The 25,108-nt window shown below is 31.3% G+C and overlaps 4 protein-coding genes across 4 annotated transcripts; 2 read left to right on the forward strand and 2 right to left on the reverse strand.

The window, feature by feature from the left end:
- Positions 1-1,082: 1,082 nt before the first annotated feature.
- On the forward strand, positions 1,083-4,765 carry LOC107960274 (ras-related protein RABF2b). The gene is made up of 7 exons (XM_016896583.2): positions 1,083-1,388; positions 2,246-2,323; positions 2,407-2,574; positions 2,888-2,936; positions 3,064-3,137; positions 3,890-3,983; positions 4,462-4,765. Exons 1-7 carry the CDS (start codon positions 1,350-1,352, stop codon positions 4,560-4,562), a joined length of 603 nt encoding a protein of 200 aa, XP_016752072.1. The 5' UTR covers positions 1,083-1,349; the 3' UTR covers positions 4,563-4,765.
- Positions 4,766-5,945: 1,180 nt separating this feature from the next.
- Positions 5,946-9,743, reverse strand: LOC107960273 (GDSL esterase/lipase At4g16230). Its single transcript, XM_016896582.2, has 5 exons — positions 9,419-9,743; positions 8,316-8,446; positions 7,771-7,992; positions 6,483-6,735; positions 5,946-6,387 (listed from the first exon to the last, which is right to left on the reverse strand). Exons 1-5 carry the CDS (start codon positions 9,660-9,662, stop codon positions 6,164-6,166), a joined length of 1,074 nt encoding a protein of 357 aa, XP_016752071.1. The 5' UTR covers positions 9,663-9,743; the 3' UTR covers positions 5,946-6,163.
- Positions 9,744-14,494: 4,751 nt separating this feature from the next.
- LOC107961078 (GDSL esterase/lipase At4g16230) lies at positions 14,495-19,041 on the reverse strand. The gene is made up of 5 exons (XM_016897319.2): positions 18,741-19,041; positions 17,281-17,411; positions 16,088-16,309; positions 15,034-15,286; positions 14,495-14,955 (listed from the first exon to the last, which is right to left on the reverse strand). The coding sequence occupies exons 1-5, from the start codon at positions 18,994-18,996 to the stop codon at positions 14,732-14,734; spliced, it is 1,086 nt and encodes a 361-aa protein (XP_016752808.1). The 5' UTR covers positions 18,997-19,041; the 3' UTR covers positions 14,495-14,731.
- Positions 19,042-22,695: 3,654 nt separating this feature from the next.
- Positions 22,696-24,985, forward strand: LOC107960272 (lectin). The gene is made up of 3 exons (XM_016896581.2): positions 22,696-23,218; positions 23,320-23,441; positions 24,416-24,985. Exons 1-3 carry the CDS (start codon positions 22,928-22,930, stop codon positions 24,798-24,800), a joined length of 798 nt encoding a protein of 265 aa, XP_016752070.1. The 5' UTR covers positions 22,696-22,927; the 3' UTR covers positions 24,801-24,985.
- The last annotated feature ends 123 nt before the right edge of the window (positions 24,986-25,108 follow it).

Below are 25,108 nucleotides of genomic sequence, written 5' to 3' on the forward strand. Positions count from 1 at the left end.
TAAATATTTAGAAAACGCGGACAGAAAACGAGTTTTGGTGGAAAAGTGAAAAAAGTATTTTTTTGTAAACACGCAGAAAAGGTGTATAATGATTAGTTAAGAGAATAAATTAGGTGAAAATATTTTATAAGTCCTTGTACTTTTTGAAAATTTTAAAATAGTTTTTATAATTTTAATTTCAGTAATTTAGACCCTTTAGTTTCTAGATTTCAAAATTCACATTGTAAATTTATTTGTTAAATTTGCTGGTGTGATATTTTGAAATAAAAAAAAACCCTACTTGGTAGCCATGTAATTAAAAAAAAGATATTTGTAATGAACTTGAGTTTAATAGAAAAATTTAACAATGTTAACAGTTGGACCTAAATTTTGAAATCTGAAAAATAGATGGACTAAATTCCTAGAAATAAAAATATAAGGGCTAAATTATAAAATTTCAAAAAATATAGGAACTTAAGAGTCATTTTAACCAATAAATTATTATAGTAGAGAGAAAGGATAAAGCAACATTTAATCTCTGAAATTAGTAACATTTTCAACTTAGTCCCTAAATGTCCTTTTGGTCTACATTAGTTTTAGAACATGACAAATTTTCATAATTTTGTTAGGTGATGGCGTGGTATGTGTCACGTCATCATAGGACCAAAATTAAAAAAAGTTGCTAAGTTCAAGGATTAATATGAACAAAAACGACATAGTGACCAAGTTGAGAAAATTGCCAAACTAAATGTCCCTAGAGAGAATGAAAAAAAAAGGTTAGCTTAGCTAGAAGCCCTCAAGCTATGCCATATATTCTAAATTGGTCCTAAACTGTGAAACCTCAGTCTTTCTATCAATTTAGCCGTCAATTTGAACATTAAATATAATCATATTTTGAAAGTACTTGTTTTTTAACATATCAAATCCGAACTAACATCTTAAGGTGAGGGCTAAATTGATAAAAAAAAAACGTAATTAATACAATATTGATATATTTTTCTCTAGTAAATATGATATAGATATTTTGAAATTTGGAAACTAATTTTAAATTTAGATTAAATTGAGACCATAGTTCAAGGACCAATTCTAGAATTAACCCAAAGTCGCAAAGAAAATTCCAAAGTGGAGAGAAAATGCAATTAGAATTCCAGAAGAAGAAAGTTTGGTTTTTGGTTTTCAAGGGGTTGATAAAGAAAGGATCCTTCCCTTTGTCTTCACCCTTTGGCTTTCCCATTTTTTTATTTTTATTTTCAATTTGCCCCTTAATCTGTTCTTCGTTAACATCTCCAGCAATCCCCAATTTTCAATTTCGTTTTGTTCACTGCATAAGTTTTTTTTAGAAACCTAAATCCGATCACAAGAGAAATCTCATGGCCACTACTGGAAACAAGAACATCAATGCTAAATTAGTCAGTTTTCTATCTCTTGCTCTGACTTTTTGATCTTTTAAACCCTACATAAAGATTGGGTTTTATTTATTTTTTGGTTATTACTTGAATTTTGTGCTTTGGGTTTGCTTTATTTGCTGAATTATGATCTGGGTCTTATTGAATTTTGCTTCATGTTTGATTTTTTTTTTTGCAAATTATCAGATGGGTTTGACTTATTTTTGCAAAATATTTTTTTGATTTTGGTATTTTGGCTTATTTTCATGTTTTATTTTGTTAGTGTTCTTGTTTTCTTTCCTTTTGAAGCTCTAAATCTTAGTAATGTGTTTTTAATTCTGCAATTTTTGCTTTAAGATTGTGAATATTATGTTGATATCATATGCTTTGAATAGGATTCATATGTTATAATCATAGAGCTTACTAATATATATATGCCTAATTTGTTGTGCTTATACCAGAAAGTAAAGCTTTGTCTTCCGTTTTGATCATTGAACTGGTTAGGGACCTGATCAAATTGGTCCTCTATTATTAAATGGATTTAGTCCTTATGTTATTAAAAAGAATTAAGGTCAAATTAGAATAGAGTTAACATTATAACAAATGTCATTTACTGTTTAATAGAGTTAATTTATTTAAAGTTTTTATAATTTTGTAAATGAAACCTTTTGTTTGGAATTGAGTTGCAATTACAAACAATAATTTTTAAGACATTTTTTATAAGGTAAATGTTAATTTTGTTATAATTTGGAGTTATTTGATTCTTTTTAATAGTATAGGGACTCAATTGATCTATTTAATAATAGAGGGATTAATTAGATAAAGTTCCTATAATACAGATACTTCCCAGGTACTATAATCTTTCTTTTATATTTAATCAGGTTCTACTTGGGGATGTCGGAGCTGGGAAGTCGAGTCTTGTATTACGCTTTGTTAAAGGGCAATTCGTTGAATTTCAGGTTGGTCCTGTAATGGATTTGGGTGAGTTTAATCAGAACATTTCTAGTTCGAAACTTTTGACATCGATCTTATAATGATGTAGGAATCGACCATCGGTGCGGCTTTTTTCTCCCAAACGGTGGCCGTGAATGATGCGACGGTAAAGTTTGAGATTTGGGATACCGCTGGTCAAGAGAGATACCATAGCTTGGCACCAATGTATTACAGAGGAGCTGCAGCTGCGATCATTGTTTATGATATAACGAATCAAGTAAGTTCATGATGGATGGCTCTAGTGTCTTTTATTACGTGATTCGGTAATATAAGCGCACTAAAGTGCCTACTACTCAAAATGTGACATTGGGAAATGAAGAATACGAGGTCGTACTTGGTTAAATTCCATAAACATTATTGCTTTCAAAGGCTAGCTTACTTTTTTAATGTGTTTGCGACACAATGTTCGACTTAAGTTTTGTCTCGTTGATGCATTAATCGAAGCATTTTGTTATAGTTTGAAGTTTGAAACGGTAATATTCCTTTCACCGAGTATCTGGAAGAATTGTAATAGCATTCTTCTTTTGCAGGCATCGTTTGAGAGAGCCAAAAAATGGGTCCAGGAACTTCAATCGCAAGGTAGTGATTTTCGTTTTATATTTTTCCTTGCAGAGATTCTTCTTACGACTTGTTTACTTAAGTGCTCTGAGTAATCGAACCCTAATCTTTTTGATGTTGAATTTCTTCTTTTCCTTTTCTTGTGAAGGCAATCCGAATATGGTAACGGCACTTGCCGGGAACAAAGCTGATTTACTTGATGCAAGGAAGGTGACATCAGAGGCAAGTTATTAGTTTCTATATTGCTTTTCACTTTTCATTTTTTTTGAAGTACTCATGTTTAGATAGGATAAATTTTGAAATTTTAGTCCTAACCTAAACAGTAGCAGTCTTGACCCAAACAATTGTAGATTTAGTCCATATTCTCCAATTGGATCATTCTAAGTCTCTATACTTTTTAAAATTTAAAATTTCAATCTTGACGATAATTACAATCGTTAATCTATTAATTGAATTTTTTAGTGAGTAATATGTTAAAATACCACACTAACATGGCATTCAACATATGATAAGATGTTTGCCGCATTAGATTTGGGAAATAATAAAACTTAATGAATTTAACAGTTATCGTTTGGTGAAGACTAAAATTTGAAAAGTATAGGGACTAAAAATGGTCGAATAAAAGTACAATGACTAAATCCCCAACTTTCACACAAAATTCAGACTGATGGCAGAATTTAACCTTCCAAAAACCCTTCAAAGACCTGAAAACTTGAAAAAAATATGAACTTAACATTATCTAACACTTACTCGAATCTAAGTAACACATTATATATACTAGTAATATGCAATTCTTAGCATTCCGAGTTAGAAAGAATGCTATAATAGGTGTAGTTTCAGATTTTAAACATTTCGAAATGACCCTTTTTCTCTTTAAGCTGGTAAAGGGTATTATAGAATCAAGGTTCGGTTTTGGTTTGACATCGACGTACATGCGAATATCTATTTGACTTCTTTACTCTTTCGTGATTCAGGAAGCAAATAAGTACGCTCAAGAGAATGGTCTTTTCTTCATGGAAACTTCCGCAAAGACCGCATCCAACGTCAACGATATTTTCCACGAAATAGGTAAGGTTAATTTGGGTAAAAGTACTGTAGAGGCTCTTTTACTGGAGTCAGATTGCATTTTGCCCTATTTACTCAAAAAAATGGGTAAATTAGCCCCTATACATTAGATTAAAGAGCAAACCGGTCCATTTTATTAGAAATTTCATCTATTTTTACTGTTAAAGATCTGTCCCAGTTCATTAGAATAACTAGACAGTTACGCATGGAATGCTATGCGTACCTCGTTCTGACGTATAAGGATCAATTTAACAATGGAAATGGATAAAATTAGGATCAGTTTACTCTTTAATCCAACATACAGAGACTAATTTATTTAATTTTTTTTAGTAAAGAGAGCAAAATGCAATCAAAATTCTAGTACAATGGCCTCCATAGTACTTTTATCAGTTAATTGGTTGTTTTGTTTAAGCTTCCCCTAAAAAAAAAAAGCAGTATTTGTTCTATATATCGGCGATTGACTGATTTTTATTTCCGACAGCTAAAAGATTACCTCGAGCACAACCAGCACAAAACCCTGCCGGAATGGTTCTCATGGATAGACCTACAGAACGGACGGCAAGCTCATCATGTTGCTCGTAGATGACGGTTGTTCTTTACCGGCATGTATTCTCGTGTGTCTCGAATTAGCTCATGTAATGTTATCTACAATCAAGTCTCTTGTCCTTAATTTGCCTTTGCGTATGAACTATTTATTATGAACTATAGATTTGATAACACTGTTTAATTGTGCTGGAGAATTGTGTTTTACTTGTAATTAAAGTGTGTTTAATTGTATGCTTAAACTTCCATAGTTATAAGTTTTATGTTTTACTCCATTTTCAGGTTGTTGGGAAAATCGGATTCGACTAATCGGTTGGTTTTACGATTATAAGTTGAATTGAAAGACAAGAAAAATAGTTGGAAAAAGTAAAAAAAAATTCGAATTTTCTGTTTATTAATATTAATATTGGATTTTAAAAATATTCATGCATTGGTCAATACACAATGTTTCGATAAAAGTGTAATTCATTATCATAATGGTAAAAAGTTAAAATCTTTATATTTTTTAATAGGGTTAAATAATTATTTGGGGCCTGAATTTGGTAACTTTTTCTATATTAGGTTCTGAATTACTTTTTGGTTTAAGTTAGGTTCTAAATTGGCAATTGCTCCCATAGTGGGACTTGACTTGACAATTGTTTTTACATTAATACTTGAACCTTAGGGTTTTTAATGACTAACTTGGATAAAAAAAATTAAGTTCTAATGTGGGAACATTTGTCAAGTTCAGGGTCTAACTTGAACAAAAAAAAAGTTCAGGCTTCAATGTAAAAGAAGTTACTAAGTTTAAGTCTCAAAATGTGATTTAATCCTTTTTATTCATACATAGATTGGTGCAAAATGTTCCAAATGTGTGATTGGTATTGGGTGAAACGAGCTCATGCGACTTGTACAAATAAAAATTTTAACTAATTTGGAAAAAAATTGGTTGTACCGATCTATCATTGGAACAACGTGCACCAACTAAAATAACAAATAACTGAAATCGGTACGGAACCGACTACATTGATGGGAATTGATACTAAGAATAATAGAAATTCAATGAATAATTGAATAAACATTTTTGCATTATAGAAATTGTGATTATCTTTGTTAATATTCCCATAAATGTGTTCAATAAGTCAATGCTTTTATGTTTAAAAATTGAGAAAAATAAATAAAAATATAAGTAAAACATAAACAAAATTGTTGATAAATCAAGTACACATTCAAAGGCATTCAATGGACCATGAAAATAGTCCATTCAAAATGACAATAAAAATCCTCCATTCAAACAAGTTGACAATAAGCACAAGCCCAAACTCAACCCATCCCTATATTAAGGGCACTTTATGATATTAACAATTGAACTTATATTTTTAAAGTCAAACAGTAAAATGATTAAATTTCAAATGTAGGAAGAATACAAGAACCTGAACCATATTTTAACAAAAAAAATCCAATTTATTAATAATAAAGAAAGCTAAGCATTACAATAGTTCTAAGGATTGAAGAGCATAACAAAGTAATAACACCTAATAGATGTTTAATTTATTAACATGATAAGGATTTTCTATCACTAATTCTATTTATCTATCTATCTATATATATATGTTTATATAATTTTATGCATTGTCACTGATTCAGATGATGACATACCATCAAGAATTAGCAAGTTGTCGCATATTGATGGGTGAAACATATTCAAGGCCACCATCCAATGCATACTTTGCTCCGATTACAACCGCCGAGTCCGTCGGATGGAACGGATCCCAGAAAATATACTTAGTTCGGTCGAGACAAACTTGAGATGACGATATGCACGGAATTAGACCGCCATGTGCCCCTATCACTTCACAACAAGCATGATCATCATTCTCAAATCCTGAAAAATAAAAAAAATAAAAAAGATCAAAATTTAAAGCTCATTAACTTTTCCAAAACTCCCAAATTTAGAGTTCATTGTTGAAAATACTTCACCATATGAGCTATAGTTGTTAATTATATCTTCCGTTACGGCATAATAATCGAAATAAACGAATGTCGATCCCGGTAGGTTTTCGGTAAGATCTTCGAGCAAGTTCTTCAATTTAGAGTTATATAACATGGCCATTCTATTTAGTAAGGAAAGACAAGCCCGGCCACATAAATGTATGTCCCTCTCAAATGGTATTAAACCCACTTTTGGGGCATTGAGCACTGCAATCTTCCTAGCATCCAAGTTATAAAGTCTCTACAATTTACATAGATTGAAGATGGTTAGAAATCAGAAGTTGTTTATGTGTTTTCCGGAGTTGAATCGAGTGAACATCTTGATCAGGCAAAAGTTAGTGAGGGTTTGTAAAGAAAAACCCTCACCGCTTTTACTTGATAGATCAAAATGTTTACTTGGTTTAATTACTTAACTCTTAAAAAGCCATAGCTAGATTCTTAGAAATAGATCTAGAAGTTTACTCGACTCAATCACCTAGAAGGGGAAAAATTCTCTTCAACCAGGTGAAGCAAAAGTTAATGAGGGGTTGCAAAGGAAAGCCCTCACGGACTTTTGCTTGATAGATAAAGATATTTACTCGGTTTAATCATTAAGAAACTCTTAAAAAAGCATAGTTAGATTGTTAGAAATAGATCTAGAAGTTTACTTGACTTAATCACCTAGAAGGAGAACCCCCCCCTTAAAAAACCCTATAGTGCTAGAAATTGGATCTTGTTTAGTCGTTTTTCGAAGTTGAATCAAGTGAACTTTTTGATCAGGTAAAACTTAGTGAGGGGTTGCAAAGGAAATCCCTCACTGCTTTGCAACCCCTCACTGACTCTTACTTGATAGATCGAGATATTTGCTCGGTTTAATCACTTAAGAAATTTTTAAAAAACCACCAACTAGATTATTAGAACTAGATTTGGAAGTTCACTTGATTCAATCACCCAGAAGGGGGAAACCTTGTCAATAAGCCCTAGAGTGCTAAAAATTGGATCTTGTTGAGGGGATTTCAATGTTTGAACTGAGAAAGGATTTCAATAGTTTAATACCATGTCAGCAATTTCATCTTGAATTTTAGAATTTTCATTTGAATTTGGTTTTTTTCAGGATGAAAATGCTGATGTGGTATTAAACCATTGGAAAAATTATACAGACGGCGTGGCATTACTGTTTCATATGCAATCCTTTCCCAAACTGTGAAAAACTTGACCCACCGAAATTTTTTCAATAAACCCTAATAAGTGAAATTACAAATCATAAATTGAGAGCAATTAGTGGGAAGAATTTAACTGTGAGTTGGGATTTGAAGTTTGAAATTATTTCATCCACATAATCGTTGGTATCAAAAACTGATCGAGATTCTCCAAATAAGATATCGTTAGCCCCAATGCCAAGAAAATAGAGTGAGTTTCTAAGCAATGCTTGAGCCGCTATTGCACCAATTCCTGATATGATGTCTTGCCTAGTCTTTGCAAAGTAATCCACTTGTTTATCCATACTAATTCTCTCACCCTGCAAAAAAAAAAAAAGAAAATTGCTTTAAACAAGCTTAAATTTAAGACTTTAGAACTAAAAGGGACTAAATTTGATATTATACCACTTAGCTAAAGGGGGCAAGGCCATTATACGCCCACCACTAGCTACACCCCAGTCCAACAAGTTTGAGTAGTAACTTTTTATGGTCAAATCGGATTAAATTAGATTCGGGTTTGAATCCATCAAATAAGATTTTCGAGTTTAGATCAATATTGACAAATCTATCCGAACTAATATGTAGTCGACAAGTAACGATATAATTTAGTAATGCAAGAGAATAAGGAAGAAATTAAGCTTACAAAGAATGCTCCAGTGGCTTGTAAAATTCCAGCTCCGGAGGAGGCATAGTTAACACCTTTCAAAATCATATCTCCAGTTGTATTAGGTGCTAGGAAAGGAGGAGCATAATCTTCAAAGCCAATTTCCTCTCCTGTTCAAACACACAAAAAATAAAAAATAAAAAAATTAGTATAGTAGGGACCTGCTATGCATCCAAGCTCAAAGGTCTAATTGGTATTTGGGAAGTTTGGGCGAAAATATTACGCTCGAAAATGGGCTTAGTAAAAAATAAAGGTTTGCTTAAATTATAGGTTGTATTTGGACTTCAATATTCAAGGCTTGATCTCGTCCCAACTAGATATTACCATATGAAAACTAAATATATAATACTTATGTTTACAAATTTAATAAAAGGAAAAATAATATAAAAATAACATCATTTTATATGGGCGAGCCTGAACGAACTTGGTTAACCATTTATAAATATGGAAACGCTAGGATAAAATTTGAGACCCATAAGGGTTTGACTAAACTTGGACAACTATATATGACTTTGACACCATATAGATTCGGTTCATAGACACTAGAGATGACGAGGGGTGGACGGTCTTTTGCCCGCATTGACCCCGACCCGATATAGTCTTGACTTATCTCGACCCCAATCCTAACTCAATAACTATTAATTCACACACCTTAAAAATTTAAGGTGTACCTGATCCCAACTTAACCCGAGATGTCATTATTTTTTATTTTTATAAATGTATATTATTTATCAAAATAGAACAATTGTTGAGAGTGCAACAAGGAAAGAAAGTAAGCAAGAGAAATGGTTGAATTAAGAGCATTTTTGTAATTATCTCGAGGCAAGGTAAGGTGGTTTTTTCTAAACCTAGTCCCGTCTTAATACTCGCCTCGACTTGCCTCAAACCTAATTTCAAAAAGAAGCCAACCTTATCAAATCGGGTCAAGTCGAAATCTGTTAGTTTTGTATTTTTTGTCATCCCAAATAGATATACCTCAATTCAACTTCATAAAACAAGAATCGCGTCCTCGTTTTCGATAGCATAACAAGTAGAACAAATATCAAAAATATAAATTACGAAAGAATTTTGCAGAAACTTGCCTATAACATCGGCAATTGTTCGGGAATTGGTGTACCGACCGGACGGATTTCCTTTGCGGAAGTCGATACCGTTAGGATACTCGGGTTTTGCCAATGTGTTGATGTAATAGTTGTTTCCCACGTCAACCAAAGAATCTCCGAATACAAAGAATGCACTAATATTTTGGGCAAAACCAATGTGTTTGGCTAAAATATGAGACAATATGGAACAAATGATGATCAGCTTGTTCCGAATGGTGCCCATTTGTGGACTAAAAAATAACAATAATAAAAACCTAAGGTGGGTTTTGGATTTTTTTTCTTAAGGACTTAATGAAGAACTTAAGCTTATGCCGATTGTTTAAATAGTAAAGCAAGCAAGGGTTAACTTAGGAGACTAGCAAAAAGAGCAAAGAAATTCATTACTTAGGTAAGGTTAAAATGTGATCTAAGTCCTTGTACTTTTCATACATTTGAAATTTAGTCACCCTATTTTATTTCAAGGAATTTAATCCCTAAACTTTTTGGATTTAGGTTTATTATAAATAGGGGCAGAAGGTAATGGTAGCCAAGGGTGGCCTTGCCTCTCCCCTCTCCCTCTCCCTCTCCCCGTCCCCAGCCCCCCCCTTTTTTTAAAAAATTCAATATTCCCTTGGTTCTTTTTGAAAATTTTAATTAGACACCCCCAAAATTTGGTCTCAAAATCCGCTACTAATTATATGTTGCATAGCTACCAAGTGAGTTTTTTTATTCCAAAATGTCACACTAGAGAATTTAAGAGAACTTTAAAAAAATTAACAATTAGATATGAATTTTGAAATCTAAAAAGTAAAGGGGTCAAATTCTAAATATATTGAGAGTACAAGGATTTGGTGTATTTGGTGGTTCTCTAGTTGGAAGGAAGTCACATATATGCAATTTTTTTTTATAAAATTCGAACTTGAATCCAAATTCTTTGATTATCTACGTTAAATTGAGTTTTATTATTTGAATTTAAATATCGAATTTGACATATTTTAAAAGGTTAACAGTCAGATTTAGTTAAATTGACAAAAAATATAAAAATCGAGAATTAAATTGGACATTATGCCAAAAACAAATTGTAAGTTAAATAAAGAAAGGGTAAACTATCCCATTAATCACTCAGAATAATGGTCGTTCCTGGTTTGGTCACCCCAATTTTTATTTTTATTTGTTAATTTGGTCATTCCAAAAAAGAAACCGATCAAATTGGTTACTCTACCATTAAATGGCAATGGAATGACTAACGATGTGTTTTCACGTGTTATTTTGGGGTGACCAGAATAAGAACAACCCCTATTTAAAATGGTTAACGATTAACTTACTCTTATTTCAGAGTGACTAATATGAAAATACACAGTCAACATTCTATTACCATTTAACGAGAAAGTGACAAATTTGATCAATTTCCTTTTCAGGTGACCAAATAAAAAAAATTAAAAGACGAAAATAAAAACAACCCCTGCTTAGAATAATTAAGTGGTAGTGATAATCATTCCCATCATAAATAATTCGTCACTTGAATGTTTTTGACTTGCACAATAAACGACGGCTTCGAAACTTCGGCGCAGATCTAAGAGCCGAAATGTAAAAGTGATAACTAAAGCCTATGAACCAAAATTTATTACCTTTTTTTTTAATAAAATTGCTATGAAATCGAATATGGAATGTAACTCAAGTCATCAATGTGCTTCATTTCTAGTTATACATTTAATAATTTTTTACTTAAATTTAATGCAAAAAAAATCGAATTTAATGTAAATTGTTAATGAATTTAGATTTATATTCGAATTTTATAAAAATTGTAGATATATGATTCGTTGTCATTAGGGGTGTTCAAATTTCGATTAAAACCGAATTAGCCGACCGAACCGATCTAATTCAGTCGGAGGTCGGTTAATAATTTTTTGAAAGTTCGGTTATGGGTAATTCGGTTCGAAATCGGGTAATTAACCGAAATTAATAATTAATAATACAAATTATATGTAGTTTTAATTCAGCTAATTCGGTCAAATGAATATTATCAGTTTATTTATTTTATATGTTTTACACTTGTTTTAACTAAAAAAAACATATAAATTTCGATTAATTCGGTTGACCGACGGAAATAACCGAAATATTTCGGTTTGGTTAATTTCTTTTGAAAAAATTTCGGTTTAGTAAGGATTTATTATCTCTATTTTGGAAAAGAAAATTCACTTGTAGTTATGTAACGAAAACTAATGTTGGGGAAGTTGCTAGTGCTCGTTCCATGTACTGTTAGAACAAAACTATTTTTCTACTCGGGTCATCGAGTTGGGCCTTGAATAAGTTTCGTTGTACTGAGTTTGGTCCATTTAAGTGGCATATTTGACAAAACAAGAAGCACGGTTCAACTAGAATGCTAAGACTCCCAAAAACTTCCAACCGAATTGCTTGAGGTGATTGGATAAGCATGAAAGATTTATTATTATCTCTTGGTGATTAAATTTTTATTTCATATTTGTTCAAGGGAGTTTTTCAGCTGAATTAAAGGAGGTTATTTTGCTGCCTTCCGAGCCTATAGAGGCGTCATTCTCCCTTGGGGGGTATCATCGACTTTGAGGGCTGAATATCTTTTGAAAGTTTGAGTATCGTGCTATTTTTCAGCTTGCTTATTTGTTTCTTGTATTGAGTGTCGATTTCGTTGGCTAGAGTGTTTGTAACACTTTGTTGAAATTCTTTCCTTTGAGGCCGTGTGGTGAAGATCAATTGTTCTCTATTGGGGCTCCATATACTTGCTTGGTGAAGGAGTTGTGAGCTTTAGGCAATAGGGAAAGAAGTGTATTGTTGAGTTGTCTAGTGATTAAATAAAGATACATTTTGAGCCAAGGCTCCGTAGATGTAGGACCGTTGTGTCTAAACTGCGTAAACAAAGATCAATTGTGTTGATTCTTTTTCTTTTCTTATTTGCATACGCTGCTTGTTTTCGTTCTAATTGTCGTTATAACAAACGTTAAGCAAAGTTGGTTTATTATATTTGTAAATTGATTATTTTTCAAATACTTTTATAATAAACTTGAATTTAACATAAGAATTTTAAATTCAATAACTTCGAGACTAAATTCCTTGAAATAAAAGTAGGACTAAAATTTCAAATGTAATACAAGTACATGGACTTACAACATATTTAGCAAATTTGAATTTAAGTTATATATGGGTACTCCACATTAGTAGTCACCTCATCTATTGTTTTTTTTCTTTTTTGATCACCCAACTATGAAAAGTTTACATTAGTCAGCTGGTAATCGAAAAAGATAAATTTGAATAGTTGGATAACCAAAAAAGAAAAAGAAAATCATAGTTAAATCACTACTAATATAATTTACCTATTATATATTTAATTTTACACCAGTATAAATAGATCTCTCTTTATTGTTTTTGATGAATTACAAGAGGAGGGCAAAGCCCTAAGAGTAATGTGACTAGCGCGACTCGAACCCAGACCAAACCTGGAACGTTAAACACCTTAACCATCAGACCAACACACGGGATTCAAATAGATCTCTCTTTAATTCGAATTCGTTAAATTTATAACTCAAAAAATGAAGCACATTGATGACTTTGAGTTGGTCCATATTGAAATTATACGAGCTACATTCCATAGTTGATTTCATAACAATTTTATTGCGAAGGTAATAAATTTTGGTCCATATGTACATCAAGTGGATGAGATCGGTGGAGTAGTCTGAGCTGGAGATGGGATTGCACGTGTTTATGGATTGAACGAGATTCAAGCTGGGGAAATGGTTGAATTTGCGAGCAGTGTGAGAGGAATAGCGTTGAATCTTGAGAATGAGAATGAGAATGAGAATGTAGGGAGGATTGCTGTCTTTGGTAGTGATACCGCTGTTAAAGAAGGAGATGTTGTCAAGCGCACTGGATGTTCCTGCGGGAAAGGCTATAGTGTATAAAGAGGAGTATTTAATTTATCTTTTTGTGCATTTCGGCTTTTGGATGGGCGCCGAAGTTTCCAAGCCGTCGTTTTTAGTGCATTTGTGACGGATAAAACATGAAGACTCTTTTTTAGGATTTTATTATATTTTTCTTGAATTAAATATTTTATTATGTTTATTTGTTTTGGTTAAGGATTATTATTGTGAAGAGAAAAGTGAGTCGAATTTTACAAGTTTGTGGACTTTTAAGAGATAATTGCCTCGAAACTGTGCGCACCAAGTGATTGACAATTTCGCCTTAATAACAAAGGATTCAATATTTGGCATAACTGAGGTGAAAAATGATCATTATTTACGAATAATAATGATAGTTATTTGTCACTGACAAATGACACATGACCACTTTCCACTTTTATGGTCCATATAATGCTAATGAGAAGGATACCACTTATTCTTTATTTGAGTTATGAATTTTACTACCGTGAGTGATGTCATGTCAGGCACAAGTCATGTACTCAACTTATAGCCCATTCCTACTCAGGATTTAGGTAAGTCACATAATAAATGTCACAAGTGAATAAATCCATAAACGGATCTAGGATAAATTCATCTTAAGTCCAATACGATGAATTGCTAATCTAGACAATCACATCTATGTCTCTATTTTTGAGAGTTGATAGCTCCAATAGCTAGACATAATCGTCCCATATTTATTTTAATCATTTGCTCGATATGATTATGCAAACTTTGGATAATTTAGATTACCTACTAATATATGTTGTTTTCTCGTATTATAATTCGTTCTAATAATGTAATTTATTATTAGTTAAACTTTAGTTAATCAGGTAGTGTATATTTGCTTATACATTTTGCTTTTCATGCAAAAACCAATTAATCAAACATGTGGTAATTTTATTTATTTAACCAATCCAAAAAGATTTCGAGTAGGATGATGAAATCATTGCACTAAGGGCACAAATCCTAACATTTAACGTCTATATTGACAAAATGACCTTGTCGATATAATATTGATACGTTGTTAACTCAATTAAAATATTTTAAAGTTCATGGATCAATTTAAAATTTGGATATGATTTGGGGACATTTCATGCAATTAACCATTTAAGAAATATAATTAGATTTGAAAACATGCTTAAAAATTGATGAGTGAAGGTAGACTAATAGATATTCAATTTATTAACATGAAAGGGATTTTTTTTTAATTCGGAAGATATTACGCGCTTAAAGGTGTACAAATTTCATGTCCTTCAAATTGTTGCAATAATGTTAACTAAACTAAGACTCGAAAAATGTAATATTAATATATATAAGTTTATATTTGATGTGCTGACGGTGGATAATTCTATACATTGTCGGTGACTCGGAAAATGGCATGTCATCAAGAATTAGCAAGTTGTCGGATATTAATGGGTGAAACATATTCAAGGCCACCATCCAGTAATTGCTTTGCAACTATTAAATTCGCCGACTCCGTTAGATGGAATGGATCCCAAAAAACATACTTTGTTCGATCAGGGCAAATTCGACACACCGGTAAGCATGGAAACAGACCGCCATGTCTCCCTATCAGTTCACAACAAGCATGATTCGCCTTCTCAAAATCTGGAAAAAAAAAGATCAAAATTCATATCTCATTAACTTTTCCAAACCCTAATTTTAAAGTTCATTGCTGAATTTCACCATATGATCTATAGTTGTTAATGAGGTCTTCTACTACTGCATAATAATCGGCATAAACAAATGTCGATCCCGAAAGGTTTTTCGTAAGATCTTCGAGTAGGCTTTTCAATTTAGAGTTATATAACTTGGCAAGTTTATTTAGTGGGGAAACACAATCTTGGCCACAGAAATGTATGTCTATCTCAAATGGCATGAAACCCACTTTCAGGGAACTCAACACAACAATCTTCCTGGCATCCAAGTTATAGAGTGTCTGCAATTCACACAGATTGAAGTAGTTAGAAATTGGATATTATTTAGGTTTTCTTTTTCGGAGTTTAGCCGAGTGAACATCTTGATCAGGTGAAAATTAGTGAGGGTTTGTAGAGAAAAACCCTCATCGACTTTTACTTGATAGATCAAGGTGTTTTACTCGGTGTAATCACTTAAGAAGCTCTTTAAAAAAACACCCTAGCTAGATCGTTAGAAATTGGATCTTGTCGAGACATTTTTGGTGGTTAAACGAAGTAATCTTCTTGATTAGGTGAAAGTTAGTAAGGATCTGCAAAGAAAAACCCTCACCAACTTTCAATCGATAGATGCAGAAGTTCACTCGACTCAATCACCCCAAAAGGGGAAAAACCCTCAACAAGCCCTAATGCTAGAAATTGGATCTTGTTGAGGTGATTTCGATGGTTGAATCGAGTAAACTTCTTGATCTGTCTGATGATATTTATAAAGAAAAACCATTGATTACAAGGGCGAAGGTAGTGGGGAGACTACATTTTAGCCCCCTTCAAAATCTATAAAATTTTAACATGATACATGATAAAATTATAGTTTGCCCCCCCAAAAATGATAAAATTTTGATTTAGTCCTTCTAAAACTATAAAGATATACGTCAATACAATGGTAAAATTACATTTTAGCTTTCATAAAAACAAAATGACTTAATCCTGACCCCCGAAAAGAAAATTCTTGCTTCCCCTTTGCTCAATCACCTAAAAATTTTCAATAAACCATAATAATTGAAATTAAAATCATAATTTGAGAGGAATTAGTGAGAAGAATTAACTGTGAGTTGGGATTTGAATTTTGAAACCACTCCATCCACATAATGGTTGAAATCAAAAGCTAGAGAATATTCTCCAAATATAATATCATTGGACCCAATCATAACAAAATAGAGTGAGTTTCTAAGCAATGCTTGAGCCGCTGGTGCACCAATTCTTGATATGATGTCTTGCCTAGTCTTTGCAAAATAATCCACTTGTTTATCCATGCAAATTCTCCCACCCTGCAATACATATAATTGTATATAGATAATCCAACATTTTCACCAATATTACCGATTGAGTCTTAACTCAATTGGCATGTATATTTTTGTCAATACAAGTGGACGTGGCTTTGAGTGCGCTGAAGCGCATTATCCTCCTATTTACGGGTTAAGAAGGAGCTATAGATAGTTCTGGGCATTGTGTCCAAAACAGCAGATATGATCAAAACCCATAATAAAATTGCTCAAGAAAAATATTTTCACCAATATTAGTTTGATATCTTCTTCAGCAACTCAAATCAAAACTACCCATTAAATTAAAAGGGTGTTTGGTTGTAAGATTCACCATTGGTGAAAGATATAATTGCATGCATTATGTCTAAATTGTTTCAACTTTACTTATAAATATCTAAAAAAACAATATCTATAACAAATACAATTTAGTAAAATATGTTTTTAGGTAGTCTTATATTTTGTCAACCAAAGAACAAAATTTTACATTCCAGCCAAATTAACCAAACAAGGTAATGCGATATGCCTGATAATATCGATAATCTTATTACCAAAGATAATCTTACATTCCGTGAATCAAACACCCCATTAAAGTTATCTTGAATTTACAACCTCGATCTAAGAGTATTTTAAAAGGAATGACATCTAAGCTTAGACATGTCAATTGGGTGTATCAAGTTAGTTTTGGGATGAACCAATCTGGATATGGTTACTCAGGGTTTAAATTTTTTGTGTCATTTTGGTTTCAAGTCAACTTCGGTTCATGTTATTTTGGGTTTAGGTTTTTAAGTCAGGTTAGATCATTACAAGTTCAAATTACTTCAAGTTCTAATCATTTCAAGTTTGAGTCAATTTAGGTGCTGATTAGACAAATTCAAGTTTTAACTTTTTATGGTCAAATCAGACTTTCGAAATTAAGTCAGTACTGGCAAGTCTATCTTAACTAATATTTAGTAATGCAAGGAAGAAATTAATCTTACAAAGATTAATCCACTAGACTGTAAAATTCCAGATCCTGAGGAGGCATAGTTGACACCCTTCAAAATCAAATCTCCGTTTGTATTAGGTGCCAAGAAAGGAGGAGCATAATCTTTAAAACCAAGTTCTTCTTCTGTTCAACACACAGACAAAAAAAAAATACAAAATTATCGTGTTATCCATCCAAACTCGAATGTAAAGTTAACATTTGGGAAAATTGGGTGAAAATATTATACCCAAAAACAAGTTCGGGAAAAAACATTAGGTTTGTTTAAATTATATGTTGTGCTTTGGTTTCAATATTCAAAACTTAGGCTCGTCTTAACCAGACCTGACCAATTTCTCAACTTTATAATATATTATATAATTTATAACATATAAAAACTAAATATATAATATTATAGTGTAAATATTAAAAATATGTTGCACTAATTATGTTTTGAAAATTTTTAAAAAAGGAAAAAAATTCAAATAAAAAATAACATTTTTTTTATGGATGAACTTAAATGAGCTTTGTTAGCTATTTGTAAATGTAGACATATTTAGATCAAATTTGAGACACACATAAGCAACGACATAGGCAAGGGGCAGGCAATGGCATTGGCCTCCCAAAAATGGTAAATTTTCCATTTAGCTCATTCAAAAATTTATGAAATTATAAGTTAGTATAATGTTAAAATTGCACTTTAAGCTCAAAAATTTATGATTCATCTCTGATTTCCTAAACCAATTTTCTACGCATGGATCAGGTCAAGCTTAGGCAACTATATAATGTTGATACCATACATGAGCTTGACCCAAACTCAACCTACTCAAGTCCATAAACACTAGAGATGGCAACTAGGCAAGATGGTTTTTTTCCCACCTTGACTCCGACCCGATGCATCCGCAACTTACCCTACATGTTTTTTTCCATTATTATAGGGCTTAATATATAATTTGGTAACTGAGTTGACACTTTTTTACAATGTGGTACTTGTGTTATTCTTGCCCCAATCTGGTACCTGTATTTGACAAAACTTTTATATTTGAGTACCCTAAAGGTAATGGTATTAACTTTCTAGTGTTTAATTTCAGTTTTAGAGTTGATCTGATGAAAATTCATAATTAGCCAATATATTAGCAATTAAATTTAATCAAATCAACCTTTGTATTTAACAAATTAAACAAATTCAAAATTAATACTAAATTTATTTTATTAACAAAATCATGAAAAATTTAAACATTATAATATTAGTAATTAACATCCATCAAATCAACCTTAAAACTAAAAAATAAACACTAAAAATAGTTAACACTATTACTTTTGGGTATCAAAATATATAACTTTTTTCAAATACAAGTACCTGATTTGACCAAAAATAACACAGATACCACATTAGAAAAAAAAGTGTCAAACTCGATATCAAATGATATATTAAGCCTTATTATGATAATCTAAATTACAAAATGATAAACTTGCCTATAATGTCTGCAATAGTTCGAGAATTGGTGAATCGACCGGACGGAGTTCCTTTTGGGAAATCGATACCATTAGGAAACCCCGGTTTTGCCAATGTGTTGATGTAATTGTTGTTTCCCACTTCAACCAAAGAGTCTCCAAAGACAAAAAATGCAGTAATATTATGGGCAAAACAAATGGTGGGTACCCTTAAATGGTTGGCTATAATCTCAATCACCAAACAAATGGTCATAAGCTTGTTCCAAATGGTGCCCATTTGTGTTGAAGATTTTGAGAGGTGGGTTCTTGTTGTTTTTAAGCTTTTGGGTTATGAATGGTTTAAATAATAAAGCAAGCAAAGGTTAAGTAGCCTAGCCTATGATGATAAAGAGGCTTTTACATTGGTTGGTACTTCCCCTACTTGAAAGCTTATCTATTTATGGAGATGGCAAGGATTTGAATATTTATAACTTTTCTAAAATTTGAATATGAATCCAAATTTATTAATTATCTTTTTTTTTCCTTTACATTCATTACATGGTCGCCTCACCTTCACCTAATCGTAAGATTCGGATATTCGAATTCAGATTTTAAAATTATTATCCACCACCAAGGGTGAAGTCAGAAAAATTGTTTAGGGGATGAAATTAAATTGTAATTTTTACGATAGTAAAAATGCAATCTCACCATTTTAATAGCCTATATTTTTATAAATTTTAAAAGATTAAATCTAATTTTTTTATCATTTTTAGGGGAGCCAAGATGCAATTTTACTTTTGCTAATTAAAAATTTAAAAAAATTTAAAGGACCTAAATGAAAAATGTTCTATTTTAAGGGGGACTAGGGCCCCTGCTAGCCCCCCTGGCTGCGCCCTTATCCACCACATATTTAGGGTGGAAGCGAATAGAAATAATGGATATCCATTATTTAAATTCATATTACTTATTCGGATAACGAATGTAGATTTGAGCTCAGTTATTTGAATCCACACTACTTATAAAAAGCTTATAGTTTTTATTTTTATATATATAAGGAATTTTAGCGAATTTGAATTTGAGTCTTTGTTTACTTTAATATCCGGAAAATGATTGAGAATTTTGATTTTTTTTTTGCGGATTTGGATATCCAATGAATAATAATATTTACTTCTAATTCGGATAATAATAATTGGATAATTTGGGGATAAATGGGTATGAATTTTTTAGGCATATTTGAATTCAGATAATTCAAAAAATATATATATATCCTACTACCATTCATATTCGGTGAGGCTTTTCAAAAACCAAAAAGTTCAATGATGTTTAAATCGGACCAGTTGGATAGGGAATTTGCCATAATATCATTCCGGAGAAAGTCATTAGACCGATTAATTTGAGAACCAATACAAATTAGTTGAACTAGAATTTTTTTTAATTTTTAATAATTTATTTAATCCAATCGGATAAACCGATTAAATCAAAGAACCAATAATTTGACCAGTTCGACCACTAATCCAGTTCTATTAACAAACTATTTAATTTTGGAGATACGGTTTAGAAAATGGTCCATATTAGGCTATAGATTTTTTTTTTTTTTTTTGCATTTAGGCTCTTAGATCTGCGCCAAACTTTCTGAGCCGTCCTATACTATAATTGAAAAACAAAAGTTATACATTTAACTATTATAAGGACTAAATTGAATAGTTAATTTATCAAAAAGAACCCACATATTTTACTTAAATTCAATTTCAAATTCACACACGTACTCACTTAAACTATCGTATAGGCAAAGCTTGCGGATTAATCCTTTTGAGGTTAAGGTAAACACTTGTCATCAATGAGTTAAATGTTGGGGGTTCAATATGGTTATTTTCTAGGGATAAAGTAACATTTAGTCTCTGAATTTGACAATTTTTCGCAATTTGATCCATTAATTTTCTTTTGTCTATATTAGTCTCGGAACCAAACAATCATTTCCGATCTTATCCCTGAATTTGGATTCAGTTAAGGTATTGATGAGTTAAATGTTGGGGGGTTCAATATGGTTATTTTCTAGGGATAAAGTAATATTTAGTCTCTGAATTTGACAACTTTTCGCAATTTGATCCCTTAATTTTCTTTTGTCTATATTAGTCTCGGAACCAAGCAATCATTTCCGATCTTATCCCTGAATTTGGATTCAGTTAAGGTATTGATAATGTGACACTCTAAAATTTTGTCACGCCATCACCCAAAATTTTAAAAATTTTGTATAAATTCTAAAACTGCCAAAAAATTTATTTAAAAATTATAAAGAAACTATTTTTAAAAAAATTAAGTGATGACATGACACAATCTCATGATACCATGTCATTATGTACCTTAATGGAATCTATGTTCAGTGGGGAAAACTACCAAGTTTCGAGACTAATATGGATTAAAAAAAATTAGAAACCATGGAAAAAAAAACTAAATATTACTTTACCAAAATTTTAATGAATTTTTGTACTATTTCCGAAAGAAAGTGTTTGAAAGGATTATATTCGCAATATTACCATTTTTTTATGATTTTGCTATATAACTAATTGAATAAATAAAAACAATAAATACATTCTACAGTATATTTCACTATAAATTTCTTTTTTTTAGGTAATATTAGAAATTTTATCACACGCATATACGTGTGGAAATCACATATTTAAATCACGGATATGCGTTAAAAAATAGCATATAATAAATAATGAAACGTAATGTTTGAAATTAATAATAATAACAACACGTATACAATATGTACGGAATTAAAATACAAAATTAGTTTAATTTGTGAGTATAACGTTTGAAACTAATAATAACACATATGCAATATGTACAAAATTAAAATTAAAAAAGTTAGTTTAAAAGTAAGTAGAATGAAATTTAAATAGGTAAATATAGAGAAATTGTTTTATAGACCATTCTCACCGTATCATCCATGGTATCTTTCCAATTATTTAATAACATTTCAGTAATTTTTTGCATCTCATTTATACATAATTTTGGTAATTATTTTACCCCGAATCCTGAACTCCGAACCCGAAACTCTAGACCCTGAATGTGGTTCGAATTCGAGGTTAAGGTTCTGGGTCAGGGTTCTAAGTTTTGGATACAAAAATTACCAAAATGATGTGTCAATGGCACGGAAAAAATTGTTGAAATGTCATTAAATAATTGAAAAGGGGCCATGGATGATGTGGTGGAAAAGGTCCATAAAATAATTTCTCGATAAATGTATCATATTAAGAATATTGGTGAGATGGGTTCAAATCTCAACATTTGTAATTTTTTATTATTTTCAAAAGACAAAATTACCCCTATAATAATATACCTTATTTATAATATGTAAGGTTATTTTAGTAATATCATTGACTAAATTGATGTCGAATTAACTCGTGACACCAACTCAATCACACACATAAATAGTAGTATAGATACCAATATGCAATAAAAACAACTAATTCATAATTAAAACACAAATATAATAATAATTAATTCACAACGTTAAATTCAAAGATTTTATATTAAATTTCAAAGATTTTATATGTACATTTATGGTCTATCAATAATATTGAGACACTTTACCAGTAGATTTGCTTACCCCTTTTATCTTTTTTTTATTACACTTAGTTATACTTAATTTGGCACTGAGTTATTTTGGGTTTGGATCATTTTCGGGTTAGATCGATTTCGAATTTGAATCTGGTGAGTTCGGATTATTCATTTTTCATGATCAAATTAAGTAAATCACGTTCAGGTTCAAACTGATTGGATCAAATTTTAAAAACTCGAGTCAATTTAACCATTAATTGAACTAACCAAAATTTAAAAATACGCGATTATAATTAAAATCAATGAACCGTAAAATGAATATAAAGAATATCGAAAAGAAGAATCCGATACTTTTCTTTTTGCTTTATCATAAAGCAACTATAAGATATAGCTTGTAATGATAATATCCTCTAAAATTGCATAAGGGAATATTGTCTTCAAATCAAAGAATTGAAAAGCCATTTTATTTTCAGTCCCCAACTTTAACTTTTTATTTTTTATTTTTGGGTATCCGATTCCAATACATTTCCCAATGTAAACCCGAAAATAATATTTAAAAAATTAAATATATTCGTATTTTATTCTCACTCGAATCCAAATAATTTCTTTTTCATGCTATAAGTACAATACTCCCATGGAGATGAGATGACACTAAGAGTAAAAACATGGGTGCTTCACAATCACATGAGGACTCGACACATCCACAAGACTCGAAACCGAACCTAGAAAACAATAGGGTCGAGTTGAAAAACTCGGAAAGCAACAACTCGGTTCGACCGACGGAGAAAAAAACGGACTTCGTTGATTCAAGATCATCGAAAACACCTGAGAAAACTCAAGTTCCATATAATTACGAAACAATATTGAGAGATGTCGATTCGCGTATCGATACGTCCACTATGGATAAGTTGATTTCTCAGCTCCATTATGGTGTTTTCTTGAACCAAAAGAGAAAGGTAAGTAAAAACATTCTCAAGGTTCGGATCTTGATATACGTATTTTTTTTTCAGATTTTGTTATTTCGATGCATAAATTGTTGTTGTTGTTGTTGTTGCAGAAGTATTGGGTTGATAAGAACAACAAGAATTGTTTCATGTTATTTGCAAGAGATTTATCAATTACTTGGGCTGAAAACGACCGTCATTGGCGTTGGTTTTACCAAAAAGAAACATCAACCAGGTATTCATATTCGATATTCGTGATATATATTGATATGGGTACGAGAATTGATCCTCCGAGACTTTCTTAATACGTAACTTTTGTAAGGCTTAATTAGAATTTTCAAAAAATTTGAAGAGATTAATTTTAAATTTTAAAAAATTAAAAGTCTTATTACGAATTTTATAAGCAAATTATTACCAACTCAGTGTGAGCAAATGTTTTCTAAAAAGATTTAATTTTCAACTTTTTGCTAAATTTTTAAAATTTGGGCAAAATTTTAAAATATCAAATTTTTTCATCGATTTAACCATTTAGTGTTCAACTTAGATCAAACGTGGTTCATTTTTCAAAACATGTATAGATTAATAAATATTTCTGAACATGTAAAATCCAATATCACATTTTAACGTCAAAATTGACAGAGTGACAGAAAGGACTTGATTGGAACGCTACTTTAATCTAAGAACTCGATTATAACATTTTGAAGTTCACAGAACAATTTAGAATTAAACCCATAGTTCGGGGACGTCTCTTGTGCAATTAACTGCCAAAATGGTAAATTGAACATATAGTCCTGTTAGAATTTATGAAATTACAAATTAATACAATGTACTTTAACCCTCAAAAATTTATCATTCATTTTTTACCCTCTAAAGCAATTTTCTAACTTTGTCCCTGTACCCCAAACCCGAGCATAACATTAATTGTAGGGGTGTCGGCGGGAGGCTGGCAAGGCCCTGACCTCTCATAAAATGGGAAACGCAACCTTTGACTCTTTGGAACTTATAAAATTTTGAGTTAGTAAAATTGCACTTTGCCCCTAAAAAATAATTTTTTTATTTAGTCCTTTAAAAAATTATAAAGATATAAGCTATTAAAATGGTAAAATTGCATTTTAACTCTCAAATAATTATACAACTTAATTCCACCCCAATAAAAAGAAAATTTCTGACTTCCCCTTGATTAACCAATTGTTTTTTCATTTTATGCAGTGATGTCTCCATTGAAGTTGCTGAGCTTGTAGCAGTTTGCTGGTTAGAACTGGTCGGAAAATTCCCAGTATCAAAGCTATCACCTTCAACATTGTACGAAGTTGTTTTCATTGTCATGTTAAGAGAAGCATCTTTTGGATGGGAAACTGCAATAAATTTGAAACTAATACTTCCCAATGGACAAAAAATAGAACGCAAAGAGACATTGATGAACAAGCCAAGAGAGACATGGATTGAAATCCCTGTTGGAGAATTCAAAGCTTCATTTGATGAGCAAAAAACAAAAAATAGTGGAGATTTAGAGATTTACATTCATGAATATGATGTTGGTGAATGGAAGAGAGGACTTGTTGTTAAAGGAGTTGCTATTAGGGCAAAAAATTGATGTTTATCGGGTCGAATTTTACATTGACGGTGTATCAAATATAAACTTTGTAGTTTGTGTGTTAGTTTGGAGTTTACTCTGTATACGAGATAGTTATATGATCTGATGATATGTGCGATGTTGTTTGATCTAGTGGTGAGAAGCTTATTATTATTATTATACGACAATCATATGATCTGATGATACACTCGGTGCTGTTTAATTATATTTATATTTAATTATATGTGTTTAAAGATCAAATTGAAAGAATATATAAATGTGAAGGGTTAAATTATTAATTATTTAGAATTAAAATCAAATTGATAGAA

The sequence above is a fragment of the Gossypium hirsutum genome, chromosome D06 (genome assembly GCF_007990345.1).
Source record: "Gossypium hirsutum isolate 1008001.06 chromosome D06, Gossypium_hirsutum_v2.1, whole genome shotgun sequence".
NCBI lineage: Eukaryota > Viridiplantae > Streptophyta > Magnoliopsida > Malvales > Malvaceae > Gossypium > Gossypium hirsutum.